This window comes from Thermothelomyces heterothallicus (assembly GCF_042370625.1).
Source record: "Thermothelomyces heterothallicus CBS 202.75 unplaced genomic scaffold P884_scaffold_4, whole genome shotgun sequence".
Taxonomy (NCBI): Eukaryota; Fungi; Ascomycota; class Sordariomycetes; order Sordariales; family Chaetomiaceae; genus Thermothelomyces; species Thermothelomyces heterothallicus.
In genome coordinates, this window is record NW_027192565.1 from 845,287 (window position 1) to 871,984 (window position 26,698).

Consider the following 26,698-nt stretch of genomic DNA (forward strand, 5'->3'; position numbering starts at 1 on the left):
AACAGGGGGTTTGGTCAGCTCAAGTACAAGGGGTTTGGTCAGGTCACCTATATACACGCTTAACAGGAACCGGGAGCAGAGCCTCCTCTCTTTTCTCACTAGCACAAGCACGAAGCACAACGCGAGTCTCTCACGCGATCACGGATCCAGGTACAAAGAGTAAATAAACGTAGGTTGCTGCTGACTTTGAAAATGTCGAGGCCAAACGGGATCGCCCACTCATCGCAAGGCCCAGAAGGACCAGCATAGTAGCAATTCTTGAGACGCCAAGTTTCTTCTGCCCGGTTAATACAACCCAATGCACACACAGATTCCTGGAGACGAATCTCCAATCCTCTGAAGCATCGGGCCTAATATCTGCGATCCCGGGGTAAATCAACTTTCATGGAAGAGAAAGGGGAAAAGAAAGGTAGAAAGAGAGAGGCAGAATTTGCTGGAATAAGAGCAGTTTGGGGATGTGGGTCTACCGTGTGTATTACAGTATCTTTACGAAAACCGTACTATTCCTTTCTGGCGCACGAGAGTCGTGCAAGTTGCATTCCCTCTAACTACGGAGTACTTGCTTGAGATGGTAAACGCGCCAGCCGAGGTTACTGGCCTTTGCCAGACGGTTTCCGCCCCTGGATTTAGCTCCATAGTTTGGGGTCAGGTCAGAAGTTTAAGATTCGTGTCAATTTAGAGCGAGCGCCGTCTCTTCCCTAGGTACCTTTAGCTATGAACAGAGGTCCATCGACAGAGCAAGTAGTCCCAGAGGCGGAATGCTCCTCTTGAGAACCTTCACGCACCACCATATCTTGCCTAGCGACGATCTGACAAAAATAAGTCACGTTCCAATTGCGATCCCTACGTCAGGAACCATTTTCTGACCGAACAACCCAGCACCAAGAGAGATAGATACAAGACGGAATCCAGTCGGCTTCAACCACATAACTTCCTCCCTCACAGACGTACACACCCCCCCCCCCCCCCCCCCCCCCCCCCCCCCCCCCCCCCCCCCCCCCCCCCCCCCCGTACGTAGCCGGCCCCCTCCGCTTCTCCTGTCCCAAGCCCCTCCTTCCCACAGCAGCGGCAATTCCTCCCTTACCAACCCGGCTTGCAGCTCCCCGCCCTCTACCGGCACTGCTGCCAGCGGCCCGCCCTTTCCCACCAGCGCCGCGCTTCTCCCTGAGCGCCTTGGCTGCGGCATCTTCGTCAACATCCATCCCGTCGTCGCTCTCGTCGTCGTCCGACTCGTCATTCTTTCTCCTGCGGTTCCACTTGAGCTTGCCGCGCAGGCCGCGGCGCGGCATATCCTTACCCCGCAGCGCAGCGACGTACGCGCCGACACCAGTCTCCTCCTCCTCATCATCACCAGCAGCGGCGGGCCCGCTGTCAATGTCCATTGCTTCGTCATCATCGCCCAGGATAAGCTTCCCATCCGGGTCCGTCTTGGCTTTCATCCGCTTCCCGTCCTTCTTCGACCGGCTCGGCTTGGTCGTCGAGATACTGGCGAGGGCATTCCGGTCAAGCAGATCCAGCGGCTCGTCCTCATCCTCAAGAATGTATGCGTTGCCTCCCTGCTTCTGGGCTGCCCCGCGCTTCTTTTGCTTGCGACCCCTCATTTCGGCATCCGAGTCGTCCGAGTGATCCGACTCGCTGCCCTCATCATCCTCATCGTCGCTGCTGTACAGCGCCTGGTCGTACTCGCTCTCGAAGCGACTCTTGCGCCTGCCAGCGGCGGCACCTTCGGCGTCGAGGTCACCACCACCATCCTTGGCGGCCTCCTTCTTGCGCTTGCTGCGCTCTTTGGTCTTTCGAATGTTGGTTATCAGCTTGCGGTCAGCCTCCGGACAGTGTTTGTTGACAGCGTCGACACCGAAGCGCCGAATCATGCGCTCGAGGATGTGCTTGACCTTGGCACGGAAGTGACCCTTATGCTCGTGGCTCCAGACCATCACATTGGGAATTAGGGTCGGGAGGCGCGGGAGCATGAGGTCGGTCGGCAGGCTGATGACGCACACCTTGACGAAGCCCAGGACGCTCTTGACGATCTCGCGGTTGTTGGACGTCAGGAAGAGGTCCATGGTTTGGATAAGGTCCGACAAGGTGTCTCTGCTGAGCGTTTCCCGGAACTCGTAGAGCACGCGAGTGATGGCGGTGATGGTGGCGGAAATCATGTGAGGTGTGCTACCTGCGAGACCGGCGCTAACCATGGTGAAGTACTCCTCGAGAGAGGCCTTCGCCATCCGCGCATCCTTGGGCATGTGCGGGACTTTGCTGTTGTCGATGGTTGCCCCGTCAGCAGCCACCATAGCGTGGCCCATAAGAACAAGCAGATCAAACGCCGTCGTACGGGCCTTTTCGTTGTGCTCCTTGCAGCTGATAACAACCTCGGAGAGGATGGAGGGAATGAAATGGAGAGATGTATTAGGAAGGAAGGGGATCAGTGCCGCGATCGCGGCGAGGCGCTCGCGCCTGGCGGGCGCAGATACCTTTTCAGCGCTCGACAGGATGAGAGCCTGAATCTCTGCATGCCTCTGCTCAATGGCGGCCTTGCCGACTTCAGATTCAGCTAGCCTCGGGATCAGCTTGTAGGCCTTCTTCTGAAGCTGCGGGTCGTCGTCCTTGAAGACAACGAGCGATGCAATCTTGAACAGCGCCTCAAAGCTCTCCCTCGGTAGGTAGATAGACATGGTGACAACCAGATCCATGAGCGTGTGGGCCGTGGAAGGCACCTGCTCGCCGCTCTGCTGGGCCTTTGGCTTTTCAACTGGTTCTTGGAGAGCCGCAGCAAGCTTCTCACATACGAGATCGAACGTCTCCATGAGCCGGGCGGGGGGGATGATGCTGAGGTAGGCATTGATGGTTTGCAACACCGGACCCCGCTTCTGCGGCAGAGTTGTGCTGTAGATGTTGAAGAGCACCGCCAGGAAGTCAGCGGAGAATGTGGTTCCGAGGTACTCGAGGTTCTTCTGTGCCGTCTCCTTGGTCACCCTGTTGTGAAGGATTGGATCGTCTTCGTCTGTGGCCGAGGCAACGGCCTGGTTCGATTCCACGAGCGCCCTGAGGGCGCGGCAAACGTCCAGTCGCAACTCGACTTGCTCGTAAAGCAGATTCGTGAGCATCTCGGCGAATTCCTTGTCAAAAGCCTCCACAAGATCCAGGGGCAGATCGCAGTATCCCGGGAGGATAGACCAAATCTGTTGAACTACCGTCTCGAAAATCTTGACCTCCATCGTCTTGGCAGCGGAGCCGTGGTCCAGTACTCGCTGGAACATGGCCGCGCTCAGTGGCACAAACTCGCTCTTGAAATGGGAAAGATTGGTGTTGGACGTGTAGTCACGCAGAATCGGCAACATCCACGCCCTTCCCGGCTGACCCTTGGCAGGCTTCGCGAGGTTCAGGGGCAAAACGCTCAAAACCGCCTCAGGCCCCATGGCTCGGATAGCCTTCCCGAGGACCTCATCGGCCTCCTGCTTGCCGGTGAACGCGTCGTTGCCGCGCATCTCACCGATACTTTTGGTGATGGGGAGGAGGTAGGGTGCCGCCCTCCAACGGAGGGCGTCAAACATGGCGCCAATGACGTTGAACGTCTCGAGCCACGCTGCTTGGTACTTGACGGTGAGGAGGCCTTCGACGGTATTGACCAGCTGTTGAATAACCTTCTCGTCGTATACTGAAGGATCCACCAGGACCTGGCGCGGGACACAGTTCGCCATGAACGACACCAGGCACTCAGAGGCAGAGATCCGGATGTTCTTCGCGTCAGACTCGAGGTACCCCGCCACCATGTTAAACGGTTCCAACATCTCCTGGAACGTCTCTCCGGGCGATATTTGAGCCGAGACGTCATAGGCTCTTGACAGGATGGCGATCCACGGCGGGAGTAGCTGGGTATCGTTGGGTGCTGGGCGCAACTCCTTGATGATCTCGAGGAGCCTCGGCAGCTTGGCCGACGCGACCTCGTCCGCCATCCCCTCAAAGATCATCTCAAAGATGTCGAACACGGCCATGCTCATGTGCTCGTTTCCGGTCCGGGCAATGCCAAGAAGCAGCTCGCACAGCGGCTCGATCTTTTTGCTCGGCCACCCGCCGCTGGCCGAGGCGATGGTCTTGACCAGCTGGAGTGCGTGGATCAATTCCGGGTCGTGCACGCCCTCGGACCCCTTCTTCTCCTTCCTCAACCGGGCAGCCTTCTCCGCGAGCGCGGTCAGGCTCATCATAGCGGTCTCGGCGCACATGGCTGCGGCGGGGTGGTCGAGGGACGGGCTCGGCGGCGGGTTCTTCAGAATCTTCCTCAGCGCTTCTTGTGCCCTCTTGCGCACCTTGGGGCGTGGATCAAGCGAGAAGCTGAGCAAGCCGCCCACCGCCCGGCGGGGGCCAACGACAGCGGCGCTCAACTCCCATGCTGCCGCGTCCTGGGCCAGCAGCAAGCCTTCCAAGCAGCCAATCGACGATCTGATCAGGGGCGCATCGGCATCCGGCTGGGACAGCACTGGCGCCAAGATGGTGAGAATCTGAGTGAACTTGGCGCGAAGGAGGGGCTCGGGCGTGAATGGTGTCACGACATCGAGGAGATAGACGACGGGCTGTGCGAGCTTTTGGTTGTCGAGGAGACTGAGCAGTGCTGCGAAGTAAGCGGTCGGTGTGGGTTCGGTATTGCGCTCCTTGAAGGCGGATTCGACGCCCTCGAGAACAGTGGCGGTCTGCGAGGCATGTTAGCTCCAGAATCGATAAGTTGGGAGGATAACGTGGGGAAAGCATGGCGGGACAAAACGATCAGTGTAAAAAAAAAAAAAACCCACCTGTTTCTGGTTTTGCAGATTCGGAGACCGGATCTTGTTCAGCTTCTCTTGCAGCGAAGGAGAAGCCATCTTGGCAGCCAGGGTCCCCAAGATTTGGCGTACAAGATGAAGCACCTCTCGGGTCTGGCGATCGAGAAATTTCAGAGGAGTGAGCCAAAAAGTTGGGTGTTATCGCTTATCAGCCGGGGTCAACCCCACCTCCCCAAGGCAAAATTATGATAAGGGTTGGCACGGGAAAAGCGAAAGCTCAGGGTTAACTAATTGATGGTTTGCTAGCCATCTATGAGTAGCTTCCACGACGGACTAACTCGCAGCGGACCAAAGCCGCCACCACATATATGCTCAAGGTAGATTTCTCCCACCGTCGGTGTTTGCCATTTGAGGTAGGAGATAATACCATTTCCCCGTACCCTATTATTCTGTCCTCTCTCTCTCTCTCTCTTTCTCTCTCTCTCTCTCTCTCTCTCTCTCTCTCTCTCTCTCTCTCTCTCTCTCGTCCGCGTCCGCGCGCATTGCTTCCGCTTCTCCAAGTTCCTGAACATAGTAACTGCTTACCGAGCCTGCCAGCCCGTGCCTAGCCGGACCGTTCACTCGAAATTTGCTGGAAGGGCTGCGGACAATGTGCAGAGCATAGGTAGGCAGCGACATCGCCCATGTGTTGCTCATTATGCAGGCCGACCACAATGTTTCAGCAGTGTGCTGTAACCGCGTCAGTAGGCGTGAGTGTTAGTTAAGTACCTAGTAGCGTTACCAGGGACACGGATTCGAGCTTGTCAGTAGGCCCTGTAGCGTACTCAGAAGGGCCTCTCGTGTCGGGATAGAGGCGACACGGGAGTCGTCCGCGCGGCTTAAGTAGGCCCCTGCCGTTCGTATTCAGCCAGGCACACTTCTAACGACCTTCGAAGCAGCCAATCTCTCTCGCACACAGTGATTCAAGTCTTGTAACTCTCTGGGTTTGCCCGTGCCATCGATTACTTGCTCTATAATCCCAAACGCCAACACCGTCAAGGCAGTACCACTCAAGAAAACTCATTGTCCGCCTCTTCGATCTGGTTCTTGATCCTAAGCAGGATCTCGGTCTTCCACTTATCGAGCGGGCTCATCTGGTTGTATGCATACAGTTTGTCGGTGAATACCTCCTGGTCTCCAGCTTCGATGGCTTCAATCAAGTCCGAAAGGAGCTGGCACTCTCGCTGCGTCGCAAACGACGGGTCCTTCTCCTTGTACCTCTCTAGGTTTCGGCGCGCACTGACGAGGTCCTTGGTCGCCAGGATGCAAATGCCCGCCTTGAACCAGTAGTCTTTGACCGAGTACTTCATCAGCTGGTTGTCGAGGGACGAGTCGGCCACCTTCTCGTAGTGCTCCACCGCCTTGAAGTAGTCGCCGTCCAAACCGGCAGCATCGGCCAGTTTGAGCCAGTTCTTGTTCGCCAGACTATCGCGACAGCGTCAATAGATAATTCAACCCCAGATGAAGTAAACGGGGAAAAAGAGAAGGGGAAAAAAAGAAACTTGAAGGAGCGCAGCGAATTACTCACGCTTTCGCCCCATCCTCCTCGTAGAAGCGCGCCGCGTCGCTGTAGAACGGCATGGCGGACTTGCGATCACCGGTCTCCTCGAGCAGCTCGGCCGCGTTTTCGAGGTGGGATGCCGCCCGGCGGAAGTTGCCCTTGGCCTGGTACCGGGCGATGGCCGCCTTGATGCAGCGGATGGCGTCTTGGGGGTAGTCTTTGCGGTAGACCTTGAAGGCGTCGACCATCTGGTTGGCCGCGTCGTCCGGCTCGTTCAACTTCTCCTGGTGGATCTTGGCCGCCGCCTCGAAGCACTGTCCCGCTTCCTTATCTGTTCCCGTGGGGGGGAAAGGTGGAGGGTCAGCACGACTCTGGCAATCGCGTGGGCGCCCGCTCCGACGTACTCATCCTCTCCATCCGGTAGGCGTTGGCCGCCTGGACGTAGAGATCGGCCGCATTTAGATACTTTTCCTCCTTGTTGCTGCTGAAGAAGCTGAAACCTCCGCCTGCGCTCTGAAGCGTCTTCTTGGCCTGCGGTGCATCAAGTTGTTCAGTAGCTGTGCGAGGGGCACAACGAACGCCGAGGAGACGAGGGGGGAAGGGAGGGCGCACCTTCTCTTCAAGCGCGCGCGGGTCGAGAGCCATGGTGTCGTCGTTTCGGTGATTTCGTGAAGGGTTCGGGTACACAAGGGGGGGGGGGGTTCGTTGTCAATCAAGGATCGTGTTGTCGCGTTGCTGTCTTATACCGCCAGTCGCTCAAGCCGTGCCTATGCGTTAGAGGGGGCGGGGCGTGTGGGCCAACTGGACTTTGTCTCGAAGCTTACAGGGCTGAAGCTATGACGCCAGGTGTTGCGCGTTGGGTCCCGTTTGAACTTCCCTATCAGTTTAGCGTGGTTTCAAGATTACCATACTTACTTGTATGTATGTACAGTAAATTACATATGGATCCGCACATCAGTACGCAGTAAAGTATGTTCAAGTAGGAAAGCGGTCTTTTTATCCAATAATTTGTAAATTCCGTCCACGAATTACTATGTAGGTGTATGTGTACTTGATAGCACACTACAGAGTACACTCCAACGTAGCAGTACGCTCGCAGCTCCGCCTTAAGCTTCGAACCCATCTCGTCTCAGCCTCTCGGGAAACGATCCCAATACCGCAAACCAGACAAGGTCGCAGCAGCAAACATGGCCAGCCCGTGCCCGTGCCGCGCCTTGCCGCGCCTCGCGGGGACACTGCGACTCCTATGCCGCCAAACCCGCCAAACCCGCCAGTCTTCCTCGTCTTCCTCGTCCTCCTCTCAACCGTCCCACCACGACCACCAGCGGCCGCAACATGACCCTTACGCCCTCCTCTCCAAGCCGACCTGGTCGGTCCGCACCCTCCTCCCGCCGTCCGCGTCACGATCGCCTTCATCATCGCAACCGCCACAGGAACCCCCCATCACGCCAGACCAGCTAAGCCACCTCCTCCGCCTCTCGGCCCTGCCGCAGCCCGCGGACGACGCCGAGGCGCGCCGCATGCTCGCCGACCTGGACGCGCAGCTGCACTTTGTGCGCGACGTCCAGCGCGTCGACACCGACGGCGTCGACCCGCTCCCCTCGATCCGCGACGAGACACCCGCGGGGCTGCGCGAGGCCACCGTCACCGTGGACACCCTCCGGCACGCGCTGGCCGAGGAGGACGTCGTGGGCCGCTGCAGACGCCCGCGGAGGAGGAGGACGGGCACGGCGACGACGTCTGGGGGGAAAGGCGGGCAGAAGCAGATCGAGGGCGTGGAGGACTGGGATGTTCTGGGGTGTGCGGCGGAAAAAGTCGGGAGATATTTCGTTGTAAGGAGCGGGAAGGGCGCTGCTGCTACGAGCAATGGGTTTGTGGAAGGGTTCGGCGGAGAGTCGTAACTTTTGGCGTGTGCCGCGGGCAGAACGCCAAAAGGACGTTGAAGCGAGGCAAACGGTATGGGTTCAATTCTGGACCCTCTTCAGTGCTTCCCCGGGGAGAGAAGCGGTGTTCTCATCTTATTCGGGCTTGTCCTGGTCACCAACCTGGTCACCAACAAATCAGTCGAACGCTACAGGGGCCCAAGCATCATCATCATCATCAGGCTATGCTGTCAGTCCTCTCAGATAATGCCCACTGGGGCTAAAGCGCCGCGTGCTAATACAATGAACATAGATACCATAATCTTCTCCGCCGCTTATCCTCCTACTGAAGCCAGCCTCTCCAAGACTTGTGCCTCAAGCAAACCCGACAACCGTATCTGACCCGACAACTCACTTCTTGTTCTTCTTCCGCATTCTGGTCCGGATAATCCCCTGCCCATTTTCCTTGTTGGCTGCCACTTTACCAAGCTCCACTGCGTCCCGTCGCTCCTCGTGCTTCCGGTTGCGGTCGTCATAGAAAGACATCTCGGCCTCGTCCCTGGCAATCTGTGCCGTGTCCGTGTCTTCCCAACCGATGTGTCGCAGGATGCTGCCCACGAGGTATTGGTATCGAGGGTGGATACTGACCTTAGCAGTGACATCCACGTTCTCGATGCCATCAACCCCGATGATGCGCTGCAGACCCGCAAGGCCAAACTCGATGCTACCAGTCCGATAGAGGAACCCGAGGATGTAATCGTTTTCCGAATACACGTTGATCAGCCTACCGGGCACCACGCTCTTCATCGCACACCACGCCAGAGGCTCGGATGGTGCAGGCGTCCCAATCAAAATGGCGTTCTCTACGAGTCCAAACGCTCGCTTCTCGGCGAGACACATCAGACAGGCGTAGATGGCACGGGCACCGAGACTATAACCGATCAGCGAAACTCCGCGCTCGCCCTGCGCCTTGCTCATGATGACGTCGGCGAGAGCAGCACCGAGTTTGTCGGCGCGAACCATGCCGTTATTCCAATTGTTGTCGATGATCTTGCTCATCCTGAGCAGGCTCTCCGGCCAGCAACTGTCTATCAAGTTGGCGAATACTGGCCCATGCTGGTTAGCCATCATGGCAGAGCGGCTAGGGGGCCTGGTGCGTGGCTCACAACTGGCCCGAGCCATGATTTCCTTCTTTGCCATGGACCATGCCGCGCTGCGTACAAGCGTATCGAACGAGCTTCCAAGCTTCCATAAGGCGTCGAGCTCCCATCGGACAGCGTACACCTCGCTCTGGTGACCCAAGCACTGCCAAGGACTGATTGCATCGTCCTTGCTTGTCAGCCATCCACTGATGCCTAGGACGACTCGCAGGCGGCGGCTTTCGGGGGCGACCTTCCCAAGCTCGAGATTCTCGCCCGTCGAGCCGCGGAGTGGTAGGAAGGCGAAGTCACCGACATCCTTGAGGTAGTGATCCATCATCTTGCCAGGGTTCCTGGTGCCATATATGCCAAACAATTGCCCTGCAGCCAGGCTATTTTCGCCCATAATACCAAGAAGACTCGCTGCGGCTGTGCCCGGAATCCCAACAATACCAAGAACGGATCCGATACTGGCTGCCTCAAGTGCTGCGGCCATGCCGCTGGCCGACACCGGAATAGTGGCTGCAGACGTTCCTCCCAGTCCGGCCCTCCACCGTTTAGGGGGTTTGCCATCCTCACTCCTCTTCGGTGCCAGAAACTCGGGTGGGATGTCCTTGGCAATCTGGGCCAAGGCGCCGCACACCCTGACCTCGTCTTCGGTGAGGACGCGCAGAGGCAGTTGAAGAGCCGATGTCATCCTCTGGAGCAGAGTGCGGGTATACGCGCCATAATTCTCGATGGACAACAGCAGGAGAAGCAACGCGTGAAGCAGGAGACACCTCTTCTCGGCGGGCCAAGATGAGAGCGTTGTCGGGACGGGCGGGTAGAGCTGTACCAGAACAGGGTCGGCTTCCAGGCTGATAATGGCTGGCGTCGATGCAGTCTTTGGACCTGTGACCTCGTCAGCAGACCGAGAGGCCGAGCGCCGGGTGGGAGAGCCCTACCGCTTGATTTACCTCTCTTATTGAGCGGCGGACGCTTTTTTGAGCCAGCAGATGCCGGGTCAGGCTGGGAATCCGAGCTTCTCTTGACCGAGATGTCGTTGATCCTCTTGTTGACAGCCATCTGCCACTTCTTGAAATGCAGCAGAGCCTCCTTCTTCAGCTCCTGAAGCCGCGGCACCATGTCATTCTCTTCTCGGTTCGGGGCGCCAGCAGCACTGTGGGCGTCGCCGCGCTTGTCTTGGGCCTTACCCGTCTTCTTGGAGCTAGAGGGCTTGACGTTCTCCACGTGGTTGGCACGGGCCTGGGCGCCATTCGAAGGGCCGCCCAGGCTCAGATCCTTGAGGTAATTGGGCAATCTGCTCCAGAAAGTGGTGCGCGATGCCTCCGCCTTGCCGTCGGGACGAACGGGATCGAACAGCTGGGTGAGATCCTTGAGCATAGACTCGGTCACCCTGCCAACGAGCCCCGTCAACTCGGTCTTTTCGCCGGAGTTCAAAAGCGAGCTTAAGTCAACCTCGCGCCGCAGCGTGTTGAGCCGCGGCTTGCCGCCCGGGGGCATTTCGGTAGCGTGTTCGCCGACAGTTTGCTGATGTTCTGTCGCTGGCTCTGTTTTATTCTCGACCGCGTGGGGAGTTGGTTGATTGTCGGCATCGGGCGCCTGCGATTCGTCTTTAAAGACGCCCATCATGTCGGGAGAGGAAGGGGCCTGCTTGCCTCAGCGACTGCCTTTCTTGGGTGGGAGAGCGCGCAAGCGACGATAGTATCTCGGTCCGCTGGTAAAGTGGGTTGAGTCAGTCAAGGTGGGCGGCGACGAGGAAGGGAAGTCGCAGTCGGCCTCGCACGACCAGCTTTCAGTGATGGGCGTGGGTCGTGGCTGCCTTTTTGGTTGCCGTAAGTGACTTCATTCACCCATTAGTGGAAAGCAAAAATACTGTGTCGGCAAGAGTTCAAGTCGCCTGTTTGCAAGCCCGGGATGCTGCTTGCCTTCCGCAGCTGCCTCCTGCAGTGAGACACAACCTAGATCTATATTACTGCTCGGCGGGCCTTGAATGAGATGGGATTAAGTGGTTAGTAGGAGTAGAGGAAGAGGGATCACGTCACGACGCCGAGATTTGCAACAGGTCGTGAGGGGGAACGTGAAGGGCTTCATGGTCGTTGTGTTTTTACGGGAAACCGCGAAAGTCGGCAGAGTAACCAGGCCGCTGGCCGACGTGATCCAGAAGACGATACTGGTGGCACGTTCACTGGCACGTTCACTGGAACTTCATCTCACAAAGGAAACACAAGGAGTGACTCAGTGTCTCTTCATTTGAAGGTCCTTCTCCTAGTTCAGTGGCTTGTTACTCCAAGTTATGAGCGACCCAAACAGAAGCCTCATCCCCGCATTGGGAAGCAGCAGCAGCACAACACTTGACAGCACAGGCTGCCAGCGTTAGGAGCGGTTGGAAGATACACGTGTAAATGCTATGGACAGATTAGTCTTTACGGGTCAAAGGTTAAGTATGTGCTTGAGAATACTTTATTTACATTAGAGGACACAGGGCAGAATAAATGTATAAGTGGATTTGCTCGAATGGTCTATTATTAATTAGTAATGATTTCTAGAGAGCTTCCATCAAAGAGCCGCGCCACACATGTCATTTGAGCAATCAACCATAGCTTCTTTCAGAGTCCATCAGCAGACATGATTTCAGGTGCGGACAGCATTGTCATGCAAGGTGCCATGCTCATTGTGCATGCCTTTGGTCACGCCAGGCGGTCCCAGGGTCCGTGACAAGCTTCCAGAATGCTGGGGTCATTTCTGAAGATCGTCACCCCCCCACACAACCCGCTGCCGAACGTCTGTGCGCTGGCATTGCGGCGTGGGGCGACTTGCAACAGTATGTAGGTTCGAGTTGTACCCAACTTTGCCGACCTCCAATTTTCTTGATCATCCGGTTCCCAGTTCTCGGTGCAAGAGCGCAGTCGGCTGCCTAAACACATTTGTCCTTCCCTCGGTGTATATTTAAGGTTCGCCGTGAACCTTGATAGCCATTTCGACTTTCTTTTCCGAACAACATCTCCGAACAAACGACTGCGGGGTACGGAGTACTTAGCAAACAATCGCCATCATAGCCAACCACGCGAGGTCACCGCAATTCAATATTGACCAACAACTACGACCGTAACATCCCTGACTCTCACTACTAAGATGGCCTCTGTTAGCCCACAAACGCGGCTACAACAGCCATCTCAATCAACCCTCAGCCAGACCCAGACCACGCAGTCCACAAACCAGCAAACCCAGACCCAACCGCAAGCCATCCTCCGTCTGCGCGGCGCACACGCACCGACGAGGAGATCGGTACAATGGCGGTCCGATGTGGTGGACAATGAGGGATTGGGGAGGAAGAAGTCTAAAGGTATACAGGCTCGACGCACAACTTCTAATCACCCCCTCATATATGTCAGCCGAGCGTGACTGACACCGGTCGTTCAACACAATATAGTCTGCTGCATCTACCATCGCCCGCGCGGCGTGGACGAGTCCAGCGACTCTTCTTCCTCGTCCGACTCCTCCGACTCGTCCGACTCCGACTCCGACTCCGACGTCGACAGCGGGAGCGGGAAAAAATCACGAGACCGCGAGCACGACCATGGGCATGATTGTGACGGCCACTCGCACTCGCACCGAGGAAGGGGTCATGGGAAGAGGTCAAGGAAACGGAAGCCAAGCCCGAATGCATATGAGAAGATGCCGAGGTACGACAAACCGAGGAAGGATGGGAACAATGACAGCGGAAAGGGGAGAGGGGACGAGGGGCCACAGGGGCCGTAGAGGGCGTAGGGATTCTTGGATGAGCAAAGTCGACATGGGTTTAGCCGGGAAAGCATGGCGTTGATAGGATATAGTCGAGCGGGTTTTGTATGGAACGGCCAGGAAAGGTCAGGGAAATGGCTTTCGCGGTTCCGTGATGACACCGGGAATGGATTCATTTTCTGCACTATTCAAAGCCCAGCTGGCGTGCTCTCGGAAGCAACTTTTTTTGCTCCACGTTTTGCGGATAACGCTCTGTGCTTACGTGTGAATGCATGTCAGCAGCCGGAATGGTGACCCGGACGGCTGCGACGGAGGGAAAGAAGGGGGAATTCATAGTAATGCAAGATCCGCGTCAGATATCCACAAGCCTGTCAAGGCCGTCTGGACTAATGTCATAGCCTGCCCAGTTGTCGAGCCATGCTTGTTAGGCTATGGTATTTGACGAGATATATCTAACCTTGTATTCAATCTGACTTGAAAGGTTCGTGGCTTGTTTTTTTGGCTCGCCTCTACCCATCCACCATCTATCAAGTGGACGTCCGGCTTAACTAACAACCAACGACCCCTAAACCCCTAATCTAAAAAAAGAAAAAAAAAAAAAAAAAAAGAGGGAGAGAGAGAGAGAGAGAAAGAGAGAGAGAGAGAGAGAGAGAGAGAGAGAGAGAGAGAGAGAGAGAGAGAGAGAGAGAGAGAGAGAGAGAGAGATGCTGATACTCAGCGAGCTATCCTTTATTTTATGCGACCTTCTTCCACCCATCCGTCCTACCGAGTCCCCGCCCGTCCAATGCTCTCCCCTCCCCCTCCCGAGGACGGGAAGGGGCAAACGAAAACAGAGAGATTACAACTCCTATCGTACAAAAAAAACATGTTACACATTGTTTTCCCCATGCCTTGTTCCTCTCGAGACAAACTGAGAGACGGCATACCATCGGAATCTCCACCCCCCCCCCCCCCCCCCCCCCACAAACAAACAAAAAAACAATTTCGCGGAATAGAAAACGCCCCATGATAAAAACTCCCTGTCGATGGCCGATTGATTCTAAGAGGGGTTCTTTCGGAGTCCCGTCGCTCCTTAGCCAAGCAAACTCACGCTCCAAACCCAACGCTTCCGTTGCTATGCACACATCCTCGGGCTACCCAACCCCAGGCCGAGCATAAAATCCGCGCCCCCCCCCCCCCCCCCAACCCCCTTTAGGCAACCTGAAGTCCATTAAACCGGGGCTCAACATTAATACTCACTCCTGAGCCCGAAACCCCGGGGGGGGTCCCACCATGCTAGCGACCTGCTTCCTCACCAGCTTCTTCACCTTGCCCTGCTCAGACGGCCTGGGCACGCCCTGGATCGCCCTGGGCTCCCTCATCAGCGCCGGTTCGAGCCGCAGCGGCACGCGCGTCACGATGCTCTTGTAGTCGCCCTGGAACTTGGCCGACGGCACGGGCACCGACGCCGTGCGCCAGATGTGGTCCGACGTGTCGGTCAGGTACCCGGGTGCCTTGGCGGCGCGCCCCGCGGCCGCGGCACTGGGCGCGGTGAAGCCGCCTCCTCCTCCTCCCCCGGAGGAGCTGCTGGAGCCCGGGTAGAAGCCGTGAGAGGCGCGTAAGGTGGAGAGGCGGGAGAAGCCTGCCGAGAAGGCCGGGCGACCACGGGCCTTCTTGGCGAGAATGATCTCGTCAAAGAGGCGGATCGCTGGGTCGCTGGCGGGGTTCCGTTCGCGCTCGTGGATGAACTCGTTAAAAGCTGGAGGGTGGGGAAAAAAAAAGGAGGGGGAAGGGGGTTTCCGTGTTAGTCTCGTTAAGCAGGCGGGAAACTGGGTGAAGGAGGGCTTACCTTGGGTGTCCCGCATCATCGTGGCGTACTCCTGCTGGTCGTAGGGCAGGCTGCGGATGAATCCGTCCATATCAAAGGCGTACAGCTGACCGTTGGCCTTCTGCTCGCGACTCGGCCGGCCGAGGTGCTTGCGGTAGGTATACAGAAGGCTAGCCAGGCAGCGGACAAATGCTGCCCGCACGCGGTCTGCATGGAAAGCCTGGGGGCATACCAGTGACACGAAACCAAGGCACCGGTTATGGGACAGGCAGCCGCAACCGCTGCACTTGAAGAGGCCGTCTCCTTCCGAGCGCTCTTCGCAGATGGTGCAGTTCGAGTTAACCTCGGCTGCCGCCCAGTTGAAGCAGTGGCCTTCTACCCAGACGGTATTCTCTGTGTTCCGAACCGGTTGGACCATCATGTTGGGCATGATGGTCGACGCGGCAATGGTCGACTGGGCATACGTCGAAGGCGCATACCCCCCGAACGAGGACTGAGAGTCGACCGAGATGGCCGAGATCGACAGGTTCTGACTGTGGCCGTTGAGGAACGGAAGGCTGGGCCTGTGCATTGGTGGGTGGTGCTTCTCCATGCCGAATGACGAGCTGCGCCTAGATTTGTCGTCGAAGTGCCCGGACCTCTTCTCCCTGAGAGTCTGGGCGAATCCAGAGTCGCTGCGCGACACAGGGGTCGTGGGCATCGGCGGGAAGTTCGTCGAGACGGGCGACACAGAAGAGGGGGGGCTGCCCTTGCTCGACTTGGAAGTTGTCGGCCTTTCTGGCTTGCTCGGGTCGACCTTCGCCTTCGCAAAGGCGTTGAACAGAGGGGTGCGGATCGTATTGGGCGGGTCCGGCTCGGCAAACGTGGACGAGTTCTGGGTCACCCATTTACCTAGCGTGCTCTTGACCGGAACCGGGTTGAAGATCGCCTCGCTCTCGGCCGAGAACGCATCGTACGGGAAGGCTTCGATCGCATACGGAGGGGGCCCGGGGGCAACTCCGTACCGCAGACGGTGAGGCGCGGCTACCTGCAGCAAGGACAAAAGCTTGCGCCGGTGCTGCCGCGGTAAGCTGACGGGTTGCGCCGTCGCGTCGATGACGTCCTTGTCGAGATCAACGAGGACGTAGTCGTCCTCAGGGAGCTCAATCTTCTCGTACCGTCTCTCGACGCCGACAATATAAGGGCACGGCGCCTCGAGCGCCGAAATGAGACGCGCCGGCAGCACCGGGATAAAGATGCTCGACCATTTCAGCGGGTAGAGAAGGTTGGCGAGCGCATGGCACGCAAGATGCAGCATGCCAGTGTGCGACGAGAGGAAGATGATGCGGGCCTCGGACATGGCGTACTCGAAAAGGAGCACGATGTTCTCCAGCGACAGGCACCGGAAGAGGGCGTAGATATCGATGGTCCTCGATCCCGGAATCTCGTTGGCCGCCTCCTTCCGGGCGTACAGGCGCAGCTCGCGAACACCCAGCTCCACCTGGGTCAGGGAGCTCAGTGGGCTGAAGGCCTCGGTGCAGAGGTTGACGACGTAGCGCTCCAGCGGTTGCCAACGCCCGACCTTGGGGGAGCTGGGCGCTACCCGCAACACACTGCCGTCGGTCATGGGAACGACGACCGCCCTGAGCCATTCCTTCCAGAAGCCCATCTTGGAGGGGTCCCTGCCGAGGATGCCGAACGCGCGCGGTGTCCAGAGACCCGTCTCGCCGGCCGTCAGGCCGTCGATCTTGGACGCCGCGCCGTGTCTCAGCGGCCGCAACATCTCCGTCATCAGCGCAATCTTCTCTTCTACGGCGCTGATCTGTTCGTCGATGGCTTCCCTAGCCGCCGATCCCGAGGGCAGGGTGCCCAGTTGAGCCAGGAGCTGGGAGAGATGCGCCCGTTCCGCGGCGAGGCGACCGCCCAGGCTGGCAGCGAGCTCCCTTTCCTCGTTGCTCATGTGCCGTTGCCGCCACCGCTCGCACCGCTTCTCTACCTCCTCGGCCACCTCGGCGTTCAATGCTGTCCAGACAATGATGGTGATGCCGTAAATCTTGGAGTTATCGTCCGAGGTCATGGTGAAGCCGTGCCACGTCGACCGCGGGCGCTCGTCCGAGGACACGATCTGGATGTCGTTGGGAAAGGCAAACATGGGTACGTAGTCCGGGAACTTGCCCCTCCTGGCCAGCTCCTCCGGCGAAGCATCCCGTTGGGGATACCTATCGAGCAGGACCGGTTCGAAGCGCCTCTTGAGCGGGTGCATGTCGGGGTCCAGGTTCAGGGGCTCGGGCGGAGGGATGACCGAGTTGTAATTGCTCAGGCGCCTAGCCGTGCGGACCGAAGCTACACGGCACCCAATGTGTCAGTTGCGAAGCGTTCGCCATGTCAGAGCCCACACGTCTCGCCTGTGTACCTACCCGCTCTCGGAGGCATGGGTTGCTTCCTCACGCTGCTCATGTCCCTAAAACTCATCTTGCGGCGGATGCTGCCTCGGATGCTGCCTCGGATGCTGCCCCGGATGCTGCGGAGGGGGCTCTTCCTTCCGCTCGCGTCGGCGTCGTCGGCCTTCAGCTTCTCGGTTCTCGGGTTGACCATCGGTGGTCTCGTGTGGATTTTTGCGCCGGCGCTGAATGTGAGATCGTCTAGGAAGTCTTCCCGCTCCGCGGCGAACTTGAGGAGAGCCTGGTCAAAGTCGAAGTCGGCCGGGAACCCGTCGAACCCGATCCCCTCTCCCCCGCCGGAGCCGTTGACACCGGTACTGCCATTCTCGTTGGTGTTTTCGTTTCCGAGATTCGGCGGAGGCATCGGCCGGATGGTTGCGCTGCTCCGGTTGCTCCTAGTGTTGCCATCGATGTCTTCCAACACGCGGCCCTCGCCGGAGATCGAGGGCGACAGCGAGAGCTTGGACAGGGTGGAAATGCGATTGGCCGAATTCTGGCGGGAATGCCGAGCCGTGGCACGCGACGGGGTCGTTACCGGGCTCTCGTTATTCTCTCCCTCACCATCCTCGGCAATCGTATCATCCAGCTGCTGCGGTTGCTGGGGTAGAGGATCATCGTAGGTAATGTGCTCTATCCCGGCAATCCAGAAGTAGTCGGCGAGCGGCGCGGAGGAGTTGTCCATGATACATTATCTCCCAGCAAGCCGCTTTCCCTGTTCTGTTATCTTCCTTTTCTTCTCCTTGTTTCTATTGGGTGTTCTGCTCCGGCCGACTCGATACGGACGGTCGGGCCCGAGCGGTTATCTTTTTCGTAGCTGCCGAGGGTCAGATTTATTTTTTGCCCTCGTGTGAATCGGCAACAACTCGTAATCGCGTCGGCCAACAACGAAGTCGGTGACGGCGAGTTTGTGCAACCGTGAAACAAGCGGTCTGGTGTTGCCCGATCCCGACGGCGGGTGGCCAGAGTCAACGGCCCCCGCCTGCTAATGTGCGACCTTTACAGCACGAGAGAGAAGCACCGGGGCCCAGTACTGGAACAGATATCGGACGGAAGAGGACAAACGAGCGTCGGAAGCTACGGTCTTGTTCGGGTCTCCTCGAGAGTCGACTGGGAGGGAACGGGGAACAGGCGGCGGATGAGGATAAATCGATGGGAGGGGCTGAGATAGAGAAAAATTGAGGGCCACCGCTTCCTATGTGAGGTTCGAACTCTCCCCGAGCGTTCAATCTCGGTCACGGAGTTCGCGGTAAAGCTAAAGAAACGATTCTGGGGTGCACTTGTTGAAGTTGTCGCGCGATCTCACTTTTTTCCGGGTTCGTTAGAGCCCCTGCCGCTCTGCATCTGCATCTGCATTTAGGCCTAACCTCTACCCCTGGAATTGAGCTGCAGGAGGTGCCGCACCCTCCTCAAGCCCCCTGCGTTGTCTAGCGTCCTTGCTGGCCCCAGACGCCGTGGGTCTTGTGGGCTATATGCTACCACGCGTACGAATGCGGTAACTACACACATAATTACACCCCAAGTACGCCAGTCCAGACCGCTTGATCAATCGATCGATAGTTACTCGGGGCGTGCAAGCTCACGCTCGGGAGCTGGACAACGCGAAAGGCATCCACCCATATTTTTTTTTCCTTTTATCGTCGGGCAAACATGTGGATACTCGGTACCCCTCTGGTTTATTATTATTTTAGGAGCGGGCAGCCCCTAGCGCGTCCTCTTCACAGAGGCCAATGCACACTAACTAGTGTAGGTAACTAATGTGTGTACCTCTTCGACCAAAGTGGAGGCAGCTAACGATTGGAGTCGAACGTTTTCCGAGCCACCTAACCAACCTGCCCATGATTGCCCAGAGTCGGGGTTGCCCACACCTCGCAAGGTCTCCTCCCACATAACGCCGCTGCACGTCAAGGCCACCTCTCTGTGTGGACATAGTTAGTCGACATCAGCAAATGCAACACATACGTTATTACACAAACAAGTTCTGTTGGCTGCTCAGAGCATCGATTCCAGCCTACTGAACCGCTCGACGAAACAATTTTCGTGTCTCCGTCGTCGACATGCAGGTACCCAATCTCTCCGACTTCAGGCGATTCTACCCCCAAACACGAGGCACTGCTCGGGTGGGCCAAAGCATCGTTGTGGAGGGGCTTGGGGGAGTATCCAGGGTCACCCCCCGAAAACTCCGAAACGGGTAGCAAACGCGGCGATCGAATGCAAGAGAGCGGACGGGGGTGCCGACAGGCGTAGTTATCGCGAAAGCGTTCCGGTTTCTCTTCTTTTTTGTGTTGTGGGTTTCGGTCCCCTGCGCTACACAGTACAGTACTGCAGTAACGAGCGTCGAATCCCATCGCTCTCGGAATGGGTGTCGATAACTGCCTTTCGCGTGGCCTTCATCCAGGTTGACGCGCCGTTCGTACGCGTTAGCTCTCGAAGCTGTCATTGGCTGACTAGGCACCCCCTACACGTCGGCCAACGCCCCTACCTTCTATTGGGTACGCACAGTACACAGTAATGTAGTGTACCGAGTACGGATTACAGCACGCTGCATCTCGTACAGCTGGTTGATGGAAAGATGGATGGGCGATCCCCTTTTTGGGGGTTACGCGAGCGTCTACGGAGTACCTCGAATAACTACTCTGTAAAGGTGGGACAGATATGATCGAACCTGAGTTGGCCGACCCCTCGAAGACCTAGCTGAAGCAAAGCTGTTCTCGTTTTCGATTGTTGTGTTGGGACGCCACATGGGAGCTCCACGTCGTTCAAGATCCTGTCCTCCACGTCACGAAACATCAAAAAGCGGAGGATCGCGAACCCTCCAGATCAATGGCGGCGTCTTTGGCCTTTTAGCATCGGACGGGCAACAGGATCTCGCGGACAGGACGCCTTCGGTCGATCAACAAAGATGAACAAGATAGAATGGACCTGAGACAGGCGCGGATGCGACACAGCTCGCTGTCACCACGACAGCCGCATGCTGCATCGTTCCCTCGGTAAGTAGTTTGTTAGGTCACCTCCAACCGTCACTCCAGGGGCAGGGCAAGGGAGCGAGCTCGATGATTGCGGTGGGATGCAGAGAGATGCTGCCGATACCCTCTTCGGTAATCCCGCAAACCGGCACTCGGAAAGTCTTGCTGCATCTCTCATCAACAGCATACACCAGTTGGGGTGGGCGGGCGAGCAGGAACACCGAAGAGTGGTAATCCGTGCTCTGTACGGAGTACATACTCCTCCGGACATCTGGTTGGATTCTCACAATCGCATCGCAGCCGTCCCGGGCGACGATCTAGACCCGATTCGGACTCGTGGGAATGCAAGCTTTCTCGGCAATATCAAGGGTTCCAAGGAAGTTTCACTCGTCTGTGTGGAGAGCAACCTCAGATCAGGGACCCCCGGGCAGACGGGCGCGCTTCGTCACTGATCGCCTCCCACGGTTTGACTTCCCCACTGCTGGAGATGTGTGCGAATTACACTCTGTACTGTGGTAGTGTAGCTTGCCCAGTACTCCGTACGTACGTACCTGCGCGTAGTGTACGGAATAGGAGCGCAAGCGCCTCGTGTGCCCGAGCCGCTGATTTTATCCATAGCTACATCCCCCTTTCTAAAAAAAAAAAAAAAACAAATCGTGTTGACGGCAGATACCGCATGCAAAAACCGACGCTCAACTCATCTTGCGATTGATGTGCAGCATATTAATGTTAACGACGGGACTGTTTCCTCTTGGCAAGGAGGCAAACCAACCAGCTGGTGAGGCCGGTCAAAGAAGTGTCCGAAACAGGCAACTCTTCGGGTTAATACACTAAAACTATTAATTGAAACTCGGATCCAGCCAGCAGACACCAGGCCGAACATAGCTCCCGAAACTGGTCGCCTTGCACAACTGTCTGTGGCAGCATGCTGCTGAGATTTTCCTTGTTGCCAAATCTGCTAAACCGAGCCTTTTCGGGCGCCCGAGTGAGGCACAGCAGCGACGTATGATGACGACACAGCATCTGCCCAAACGGTACAAACGGAGCCTGGGATCTGCCGAACCGTTGTGATTCAGTATGTAATCCGTACACTATCATGGCATCTCCGGGAACCAGGTTTTACCTGCTGTCCTATCCCGGCCGTTGTCTTATTCGTGGCCTGATATAATTCGGCTATAGGCACCCTACTTTTGGGTGGTCGTCTGTAGTAGTAGCAGCAGCAGCAGCAGCAGCAGCAGTAGTAGTAGTAGTGCGTGTACTACGTAACATAGGCAGAAGGGTAGAGCGCCATATCGCGATATGGATTTCAAGTACGCCCCTTACTCATAGTGTAGGGAACTTTCAGCGGCTACAAGCTCCACTTGCACGACGTGGATCTCCAGGGGCGCAAGCTATGATTGCGTACGCAGCAGATTGGGAAAGCCGGCGGGCAGTTGAAGACGATGTCGAAGAAAGGGTAGAGCGAACTCGAGCGGGCCCCCACTTCCCGTCGGCAACCTAGGAGGCGCGTTTTGTGTCCATGGGAGGAGCCGAGACAATGTGTGAATTCTGGTTGGCGTACGGATTAATCATGTCAATATCAAACGCCGGCCTGTCGGCTAAGATTGCGTCCCGGAATGTCGGGATGCCGAGGCTCTGTGCCAACCAACCTGACCGATCCGTACTTGGAACACATCAGGAGGATGTCGAGAGAACAGAGGGCTCGTGGTCCATCTTTTGGTATGAGTTTCGGGAGAAGGTGGTTTGCCGAAGACCATGGCTTTGCTACACCAGGTTTGTTGGCCTTTTCTTCCGGGGCTTGGCCATGAGTCGAGGAGCTAACTGAGGTAGCTCCGCCCGATGTCGCTTTCTCTTCCGATTTGGTGGATTCGTGTCAGAGGGTCCTCTGGAGGACCTAACACGAAGGACAGCTTTGCAATCGTCCCAATGCTAGGGCGATGTTACTGCGCTCTCTGTAAACAAAAGTTACTCGGTTCAACGAGCACCGTCTACGTTACTTGGTGCTCGTCGGGACCGGATCCACCCCAAGCTGTTAAAGAGCAATATCGCGACGTCGTCAGTCCCAACCAGCTCCCGTCCAACGGACCCGCTGGTTTCTTGCCATTTTAGAACCTCTGGCAGAGCCCATCACTCACCTCTCACCTTCCTCTCGCCGTTCATTCGTGTTCGAGCTCTCTCATTTCGGCTTTACAAACCGCGTGCCCAGCTTCCCCGTCGACAAGAACCCCCTATTCCCCATCTCGCTCCGCCACCCAATCTGCAAAACCCCAAACACCACCCGCCCCTCGACCTCCTGCACTACCGCATCCCCTTCCTCCTCGATGACGAAACAGACCTGCTCCGTTTCCCCGGGCTGCAGGACCGGCTTCATCCTGCTACCCACCGCCCCGCCGTCGGCATCGCCCTGCCAGTCGTTGCAATCCTCGTACCTCAACCCGCTCTCCAGCTCCAGCCCGACGCTCTCCAGCAAGATGCCGTCCTCGCTACAGTTCTCCAGCTGCGCTTCCAGCACCCACCGCCTCCTCAGCCTCGGCCGCCCTCTGCCGCCCCTTTCCCTCTCGTCTTTCTCCTCCTCCTCCTCCTCCTCCTTCTCTTTCTCCTCCCCCTCTCCCTGCTCCTCCCCCGGGCCAACAGCCGGCAGCGGGCTGGCTTTGGTCCGCACGATGAGCGACGCCTTGCACACGAACTGGTACAGCTTGCGGAACGTCCGGGTGCGGCCCGAGAGCTCGCTCGCCTCGTAGTACGACACCGTGACCGCCAGCACGTGGTTACCCTCCTCCTTGAGGTCAAACGAGAGTATCTTTTGCAGCGACGTCCCTGGCGAGGGGAGATCGACACCACCACCACCACCACCACCACCTCCTCCTCCCGAGCCTCCATGTTCGCCTCCGGCGTGCGGTGCTGAGGGCGGGTATAGCGGCAGTTTGATCGCGGGGAACGCGCCGCCGGCGGCGCTGCTGCTGCTGCTGCTGCTGCTGCTGCTGCTGGGCGTTTTCATCTCGGCCTCTATGCGCACGTCGCGTATGCTCTTCTTTGGTCCCGCCCCCGTACCGTCCTCCGGGACGTCGTAGTTGGCGCACAGCGTGCAGCTGAAAGTTTCGCCGACGTACGCCGAGCCGAAGGACGGGGGCAGGTTGAGGATGGGGCTCAAGACGAAGGGAGCCGGATTTGTCGGCGGGATGACACCGCCGGCGCCATGGTGGCTGTAGGCGAGGGAGGCGGGGATGGGAGGTTGGTGGGAGAGAGGGTCGTCGGGGGAGGAGGAAGGGGGTGGCAGAAGGGGATATTGGGCGACGAGGGAAGGGCGGGAGAGGCTGCGTCGACCAGGTGGTCAGCCGAGTTCGGTGGCAGGCTGTGGCATGTTTAGGACCTTGACTTACCGCAGAACCTTTAGCGACACAGAGTGTGGCTCTTTGACAGCATCAACGGATGGGTATCGTTGATGGCTCATGGTGGGCAACCATGGCGATGCACATGGCGCGGCCAAGCAGAGTTGGGGGAGTTGGGTGACGCTGAGTGGGCGAGGTGCCCCGCTAACCGGATGCTGTGGATAAAGGTAGCCTGGCTAGCAAGGGCACGGGCCTGACTTGGAGCGAGACGCCCGACCTTGCAGATGTTCAACCCCAAGAAAACTTCACGTCCTGAAAATAGTCGACAAATATGGTCACAAGCTTGTTGATCTAATCAAATTCCGGTGTAAGAGAGGGTGAGCTGGACTATATACATCTGCTACTGCCAACGAAACAGGAGCTGAGATTTGCGTTACATGTTCATCTCAGCTTTGGCATTGATTGATACCCTGACATCAACCATAACGCCGTGCGCGATACCAGCGACGGGATGACAACTTTTCGCGAGCTATACCTGTAAACGCAGCCCCCTGTGAGAAGTCAGACCGCAGACGCGTGAAGACAGATGGTTTCGATTACATAAAGACGGTCCCTTCCCCCATTCTAGAGATCTTGCTTTTCCCTTAGGAAACAACCCAGATCCGCGAAAAATTCGATGCGAAATAGAGAAATAGCGGCCTTCAAGCCTTCGCCAGAGTGGCCGGGTTGCTTAGAGCCCGGGTGGCGGAGGGACCTGAAAGATATCAGTAACGATATACACATCACATCATCCATCAGACCAGACATACCGCGTTGTACCCGCTCGCACCTGGGGGACCAGACGGAGGCGGCGGCGGCGGGGCCGCGGAAGGAGGGGGCGGAGGAGGAGCAGCCTCACTTGGAGGCGGAGGCGGCGGGGACGCCGACGCACCCGGAGCTCCAGATGCTCCCGAAGCGCCGGGAGCGCCCGGAGCGCCCGGAGCACTCGCGGCACCCCCGGCACCCGGAGCAGCACTGGCCTGGCCGGCCTGAGCGGCTTGCGCTGCCGCCCACTGCTGGTACATTTGAACGTATGCCTGGTAGCCACCATAGGCAGCATACGGATCAGTGCCATAATACTGGGCATATTGCGCAGCATAGTCGGCGGCCGACGCAGGAGTGCCAGTAGATGTTGGTGGGGTGGCTGTGGCAGCAGCTCCAGGCGCAGGCGAATTTCCGTAGCTGTGGCTGTTGTTATGATGGTGGCTGTCCCTATTGTAACCATGGTACGAATCACCACCGCGACCTCCATATCCGCCACCGCCGTATCCACGGGGCGGCCTGCTCTTGAACTCCTCGTACTGCTCCTTGACGTTGGCCAGCAAATCTTCGCAAAGCTCCTTGGCTTTTTCGACCATCTTGGGATCCGGACCCCTGAATCGTGTGAGCTGGGACGGACGTGCCCGAATAGAAGGGGCTCCGGGAAAGACTTACGCAACATGCAAAAACATGTCCTCATCGCTCTCTCGGCCCGTAGAAGCTTCCATATAGCCTGATCCGCGGCCCTTTATCTGCACTCGGCAGCCAGTTTCTTGCTGGATATGCTTGACATAGGCTCCGCCGTGTCCAACTACCTGGGCACGGAGGTTAAAGCCAGGGATCGGTTCAAGACCAATGGGGATCTTCTCCTCCGGCCATTTGCGCTGTCTGCGGTTAGTTCGCCGGCAGGGTGAAGAGTTTGAGCTCCCACTTACCCGACCAAACTCGTCTCTCTCCACGTGCTGCTCCTGCTCTCGCCGACGGAAACGGCGCTCGTCAACGAGTTGTGGCAACTCCTGCTTCATCAACTCCTCAATCTTGGCCACGGCCTTCTCCAGGCCCTCCTTTGTCGTGCTAGTAACATGGAGATAAAGCGGCGGGTTCTAGTGCTGCACGTTAGCATTGACTCTGCACAAAGGGGGGGCGAACCACATACCGAGGGAGTGGCCATGTTCTTGTCCGGATAGTAGCTTCCGCGAGTGGTAACATCTTTGAAAATCATCTAGTCAACCGGCGTTCTCTAACGTGAGTTCGAAAAAAAAAAGAGTTTAAGGTTGGCGTACCAGCACCAGTCTCTTCTTTGATCTAGATCAGGCAGCGGAGGTCAGCAGATGCAAAAGAGGGTGTGTCTGTGCGAGCTATCATGCTTCAAGTAAGCAAGACTGTCCCGCACAAGAGCGCCATGGAGACCATGACAGGGAGCTGATGATGTATCAGTCTGACAACCAAAGAATAATTACCATCTTCTGAGTTGAGCCCTTTGTAAGGAGGTATCGGTTGCGCAAGTCGTTGACCTCGATATCCTTGATATAGTCGCCATCGGAAATGTACATCTCCCCGTTGATGGTGCTGGCACCGGAGCCGGTCGACGCCTTGTTGCTGGTGACGGAGCTCGAGCGCACGGGAGGGACGTCGACATGCTGGATGCCTTTACGGGCTTGGATTTGTGCATTGATTCGGGCGGCCGCAGCAGCTACGATCTGAAGTCAGCGACGGACGAGGAAAAGCGACGAGAACCCTGAGAGATACGCTAGGCTGACTTACCGGCGGCAGCAGCGGGGTCCACGGGAGGAGACTTGGAGTCGGTGGGTGCATCGCGAGGTTTCGAGAGAGGGCTGCGCTCACGATCCCGGCCCGAATCAGGCTTGCGCGCCGGGGGCGAGCGGGAACGGCGGTCGAACCGGGAGCGTCGAGGCTCTGGCTCGGTCTGGTCAAAGCGAGAGCGCTTCACGTTGCGTCGCTCTGTGTCGTCCATTGCGTGTAGATGCTCCGCGGAGGATCGATCGAAAAAAAAGTCTAACGCCAATCTGAAGAATATGAGCAGTGTTCTATCAGCTGTTCACTTGCGGTGCAACTGATCGTGGGACGCCACTAGTGTAATTAATAAGAGGAGGTGTCGTGAGCTCCCGTTGTCGCAAAACTTCCGAATAACCCAGTCCAGAAAACTTAAAATCCACAAGGCTGTTGGGCCCAGGCCGTACAGTGCAGTATCCGCTAATGGCGTGAATAACACTGTACGAAGCAACGGCTTATCAGAGGGCTAATTACCCGGTGGTTAGTGCTGACTAATTAGTTCAGAACTACCACCTGTCTCCCGATAGGTGGGGCCAAAACCCCCAGAC

General features: G+C 57.4%; 7 protein-coding genes across 7 annotated transcripts; 1 reads left to right on the plus strand and 6 right to left on the minus strand.

The window, feature by feature from the left end:
* Positions 1 to 544: 544 nt before the first annotated feature.
* On the minus strand, positions 545 to 4,853 carry P884DRAFT_267587 (NUC173 domain-containing protein; the record flags this gene model as incomplete). The annotated part of the gene is made up of 3 exons (XM_069442123.1): positions 545 to 630; positions 1,085 to 4,685; positions 4,785 to 4,853. 3 exons carry the CDS (start codon positions 4,851 to 4,853, stop codon positions 545 to 547), a joined length of 3,756 nt encoding a protein of 1,251 aa, XP_069300108.1.
* Positions 4,854 to 5,803: 950 nt separating this feature from the next.
* P884DRAFT_297527 (soluble NSF attachment protein) lies at positions 5,804 to 6,939 on the minus strand (the record flags this gene model as incomplete). The annotated part of the gene is made up of 4 exons (XM_069444525.1): positions 5,804 to 6,218; positions 6,322 to 6,625; positions 6,699 to 6,825; positions 6,907 to 6,939. 4 exons carry the CDS (start codon positions 6,937 to 6,939, stop codon positions 5,804 to 5,806), a joined length of 879 nt encoding a protein of 292 aa, XP_069300109.1.
* Positions 6,940 to 7,751: 812 nt separating this feature from the next.
* P884DRAFT_290183 (uncharacterized protein) lies at positions 7,752 to 11,366 on the minus strand (the record flags this gene model as incomplete). The annotated part of the gene is made up of 4 exons (XM_069444045.1): positions 10,252 to 11,366; positions 9,323 to 10,186; positions 8,572 to 9,262; positions 7,752 to 8,151 (listed from the first exon to the last, which is right to left on the minus strand). Exons 1-4 carry the CDS (start codon positions 10,925 to 10,927, stop codon positions 7,752 to 7,754), a joined length of 2,631 nt encoding a protein of 876 aa, XP_069300110.1. The 5' UTR covers positions 10,928 to 11,366.
* A 1,064-nt stretch (positions 11,367 to 12,430) lies between these two features.
* Positions 12,431 to 13,057, plus strand: P884DRAFT_267590 (phosphatase inhibitor-domain-containing protein; the record flags this gene model as incomplete). The annotated part of the gene is made up of 2 exons (XM_069442124.1): positions 12,431 to 12,641; positions 12,729 to 13,057. The coding sequence occupies 2 exons, from the start codon at positions 12,431 to 12,433 to the stop codon at positions 13,055 to 13,057; spliced, it is 540 nt and encodes a 179-aa protein (XP_069300111.1).
* Positions 13,058 to 14,274: 1,217 nt separating this feature from the next.
* Positions 14,275 to 17,948, minus strand: P884DRAFT_267591 (AEX-3 domain-containing protein; the record flags this gene model as incomplete). The annotated part of the gene is made up of 3 exons (XM_069442125.1): positions 14,275 to 14,777; positions 14,868 to 17,168; positions 17,243 to 17,948. The coding sequence occupies 3 exons, from the start codon at positions 17,946 to 17,948 to the stop codon at positions 14,275 to 14,277; spliced, it is 3,510 nt and encodes a 1,169-aa protein (XP_069300112.1).
* A 930-nt stretch (positions 17,949 to 18,878) lies between these two features.
* On the minus strand, positions 18,879 to 19,239 carry P884DRAFT_95976 (uncharacterized protein). The gene has a single exon (XM_069446196.1). It carries the CDS (start codon positions 19,191 to 19,193, stop codon positions 19,005 to 19,007), a length of 189 nt encoding a protein of 62 aa, XP_069300113.1. The 5' UTR covers positions 19,194 to 19,239; the 3' UTR covers positions 18,879 to 19,004.
* Positions 19,240 to 22,405: 3,166 nt separating this feature from the next.
* P884DRAFT_275520 (uncharacterized protein) lies at positions 22,406 to 26,331 on the minus strand (the record flags this gene model as incomplete). Its single annotated transcript, XM_069442853.1, has 9 exons — positions 22,406 to 23,543; positions 23,610 to 23,773; positions 24,368 to 24,971; positions 25,032 to 25,240; positions 25,292 to 25,459; positions 25,513 to 25,565; positions 25,640 to 25,661; positions 25,817 to 26,049; positions 26,121 to 26,331. The coding sequence occupies 9 exons, from the start codon at positions 26,329 to 26,331 to the stop codon at positions 22,406 to 22,408; spliced, it is 2,802 nt and encodes a 933-aa protein (XP_069300114.1).
* Positions 26,332 to 26,698: the final 367 nt, after the last annotated feature.

Excerpts from the sequence above, each read along its gene's own strand:
- P884DRAFT_95976 (XM_069446196.1), bottom strand. The coding sequence starts at position 19,193 with ATGTCCACACAGAGAGGTGGCCTTGACGTGCAGCGGCGTTATGTGGGA.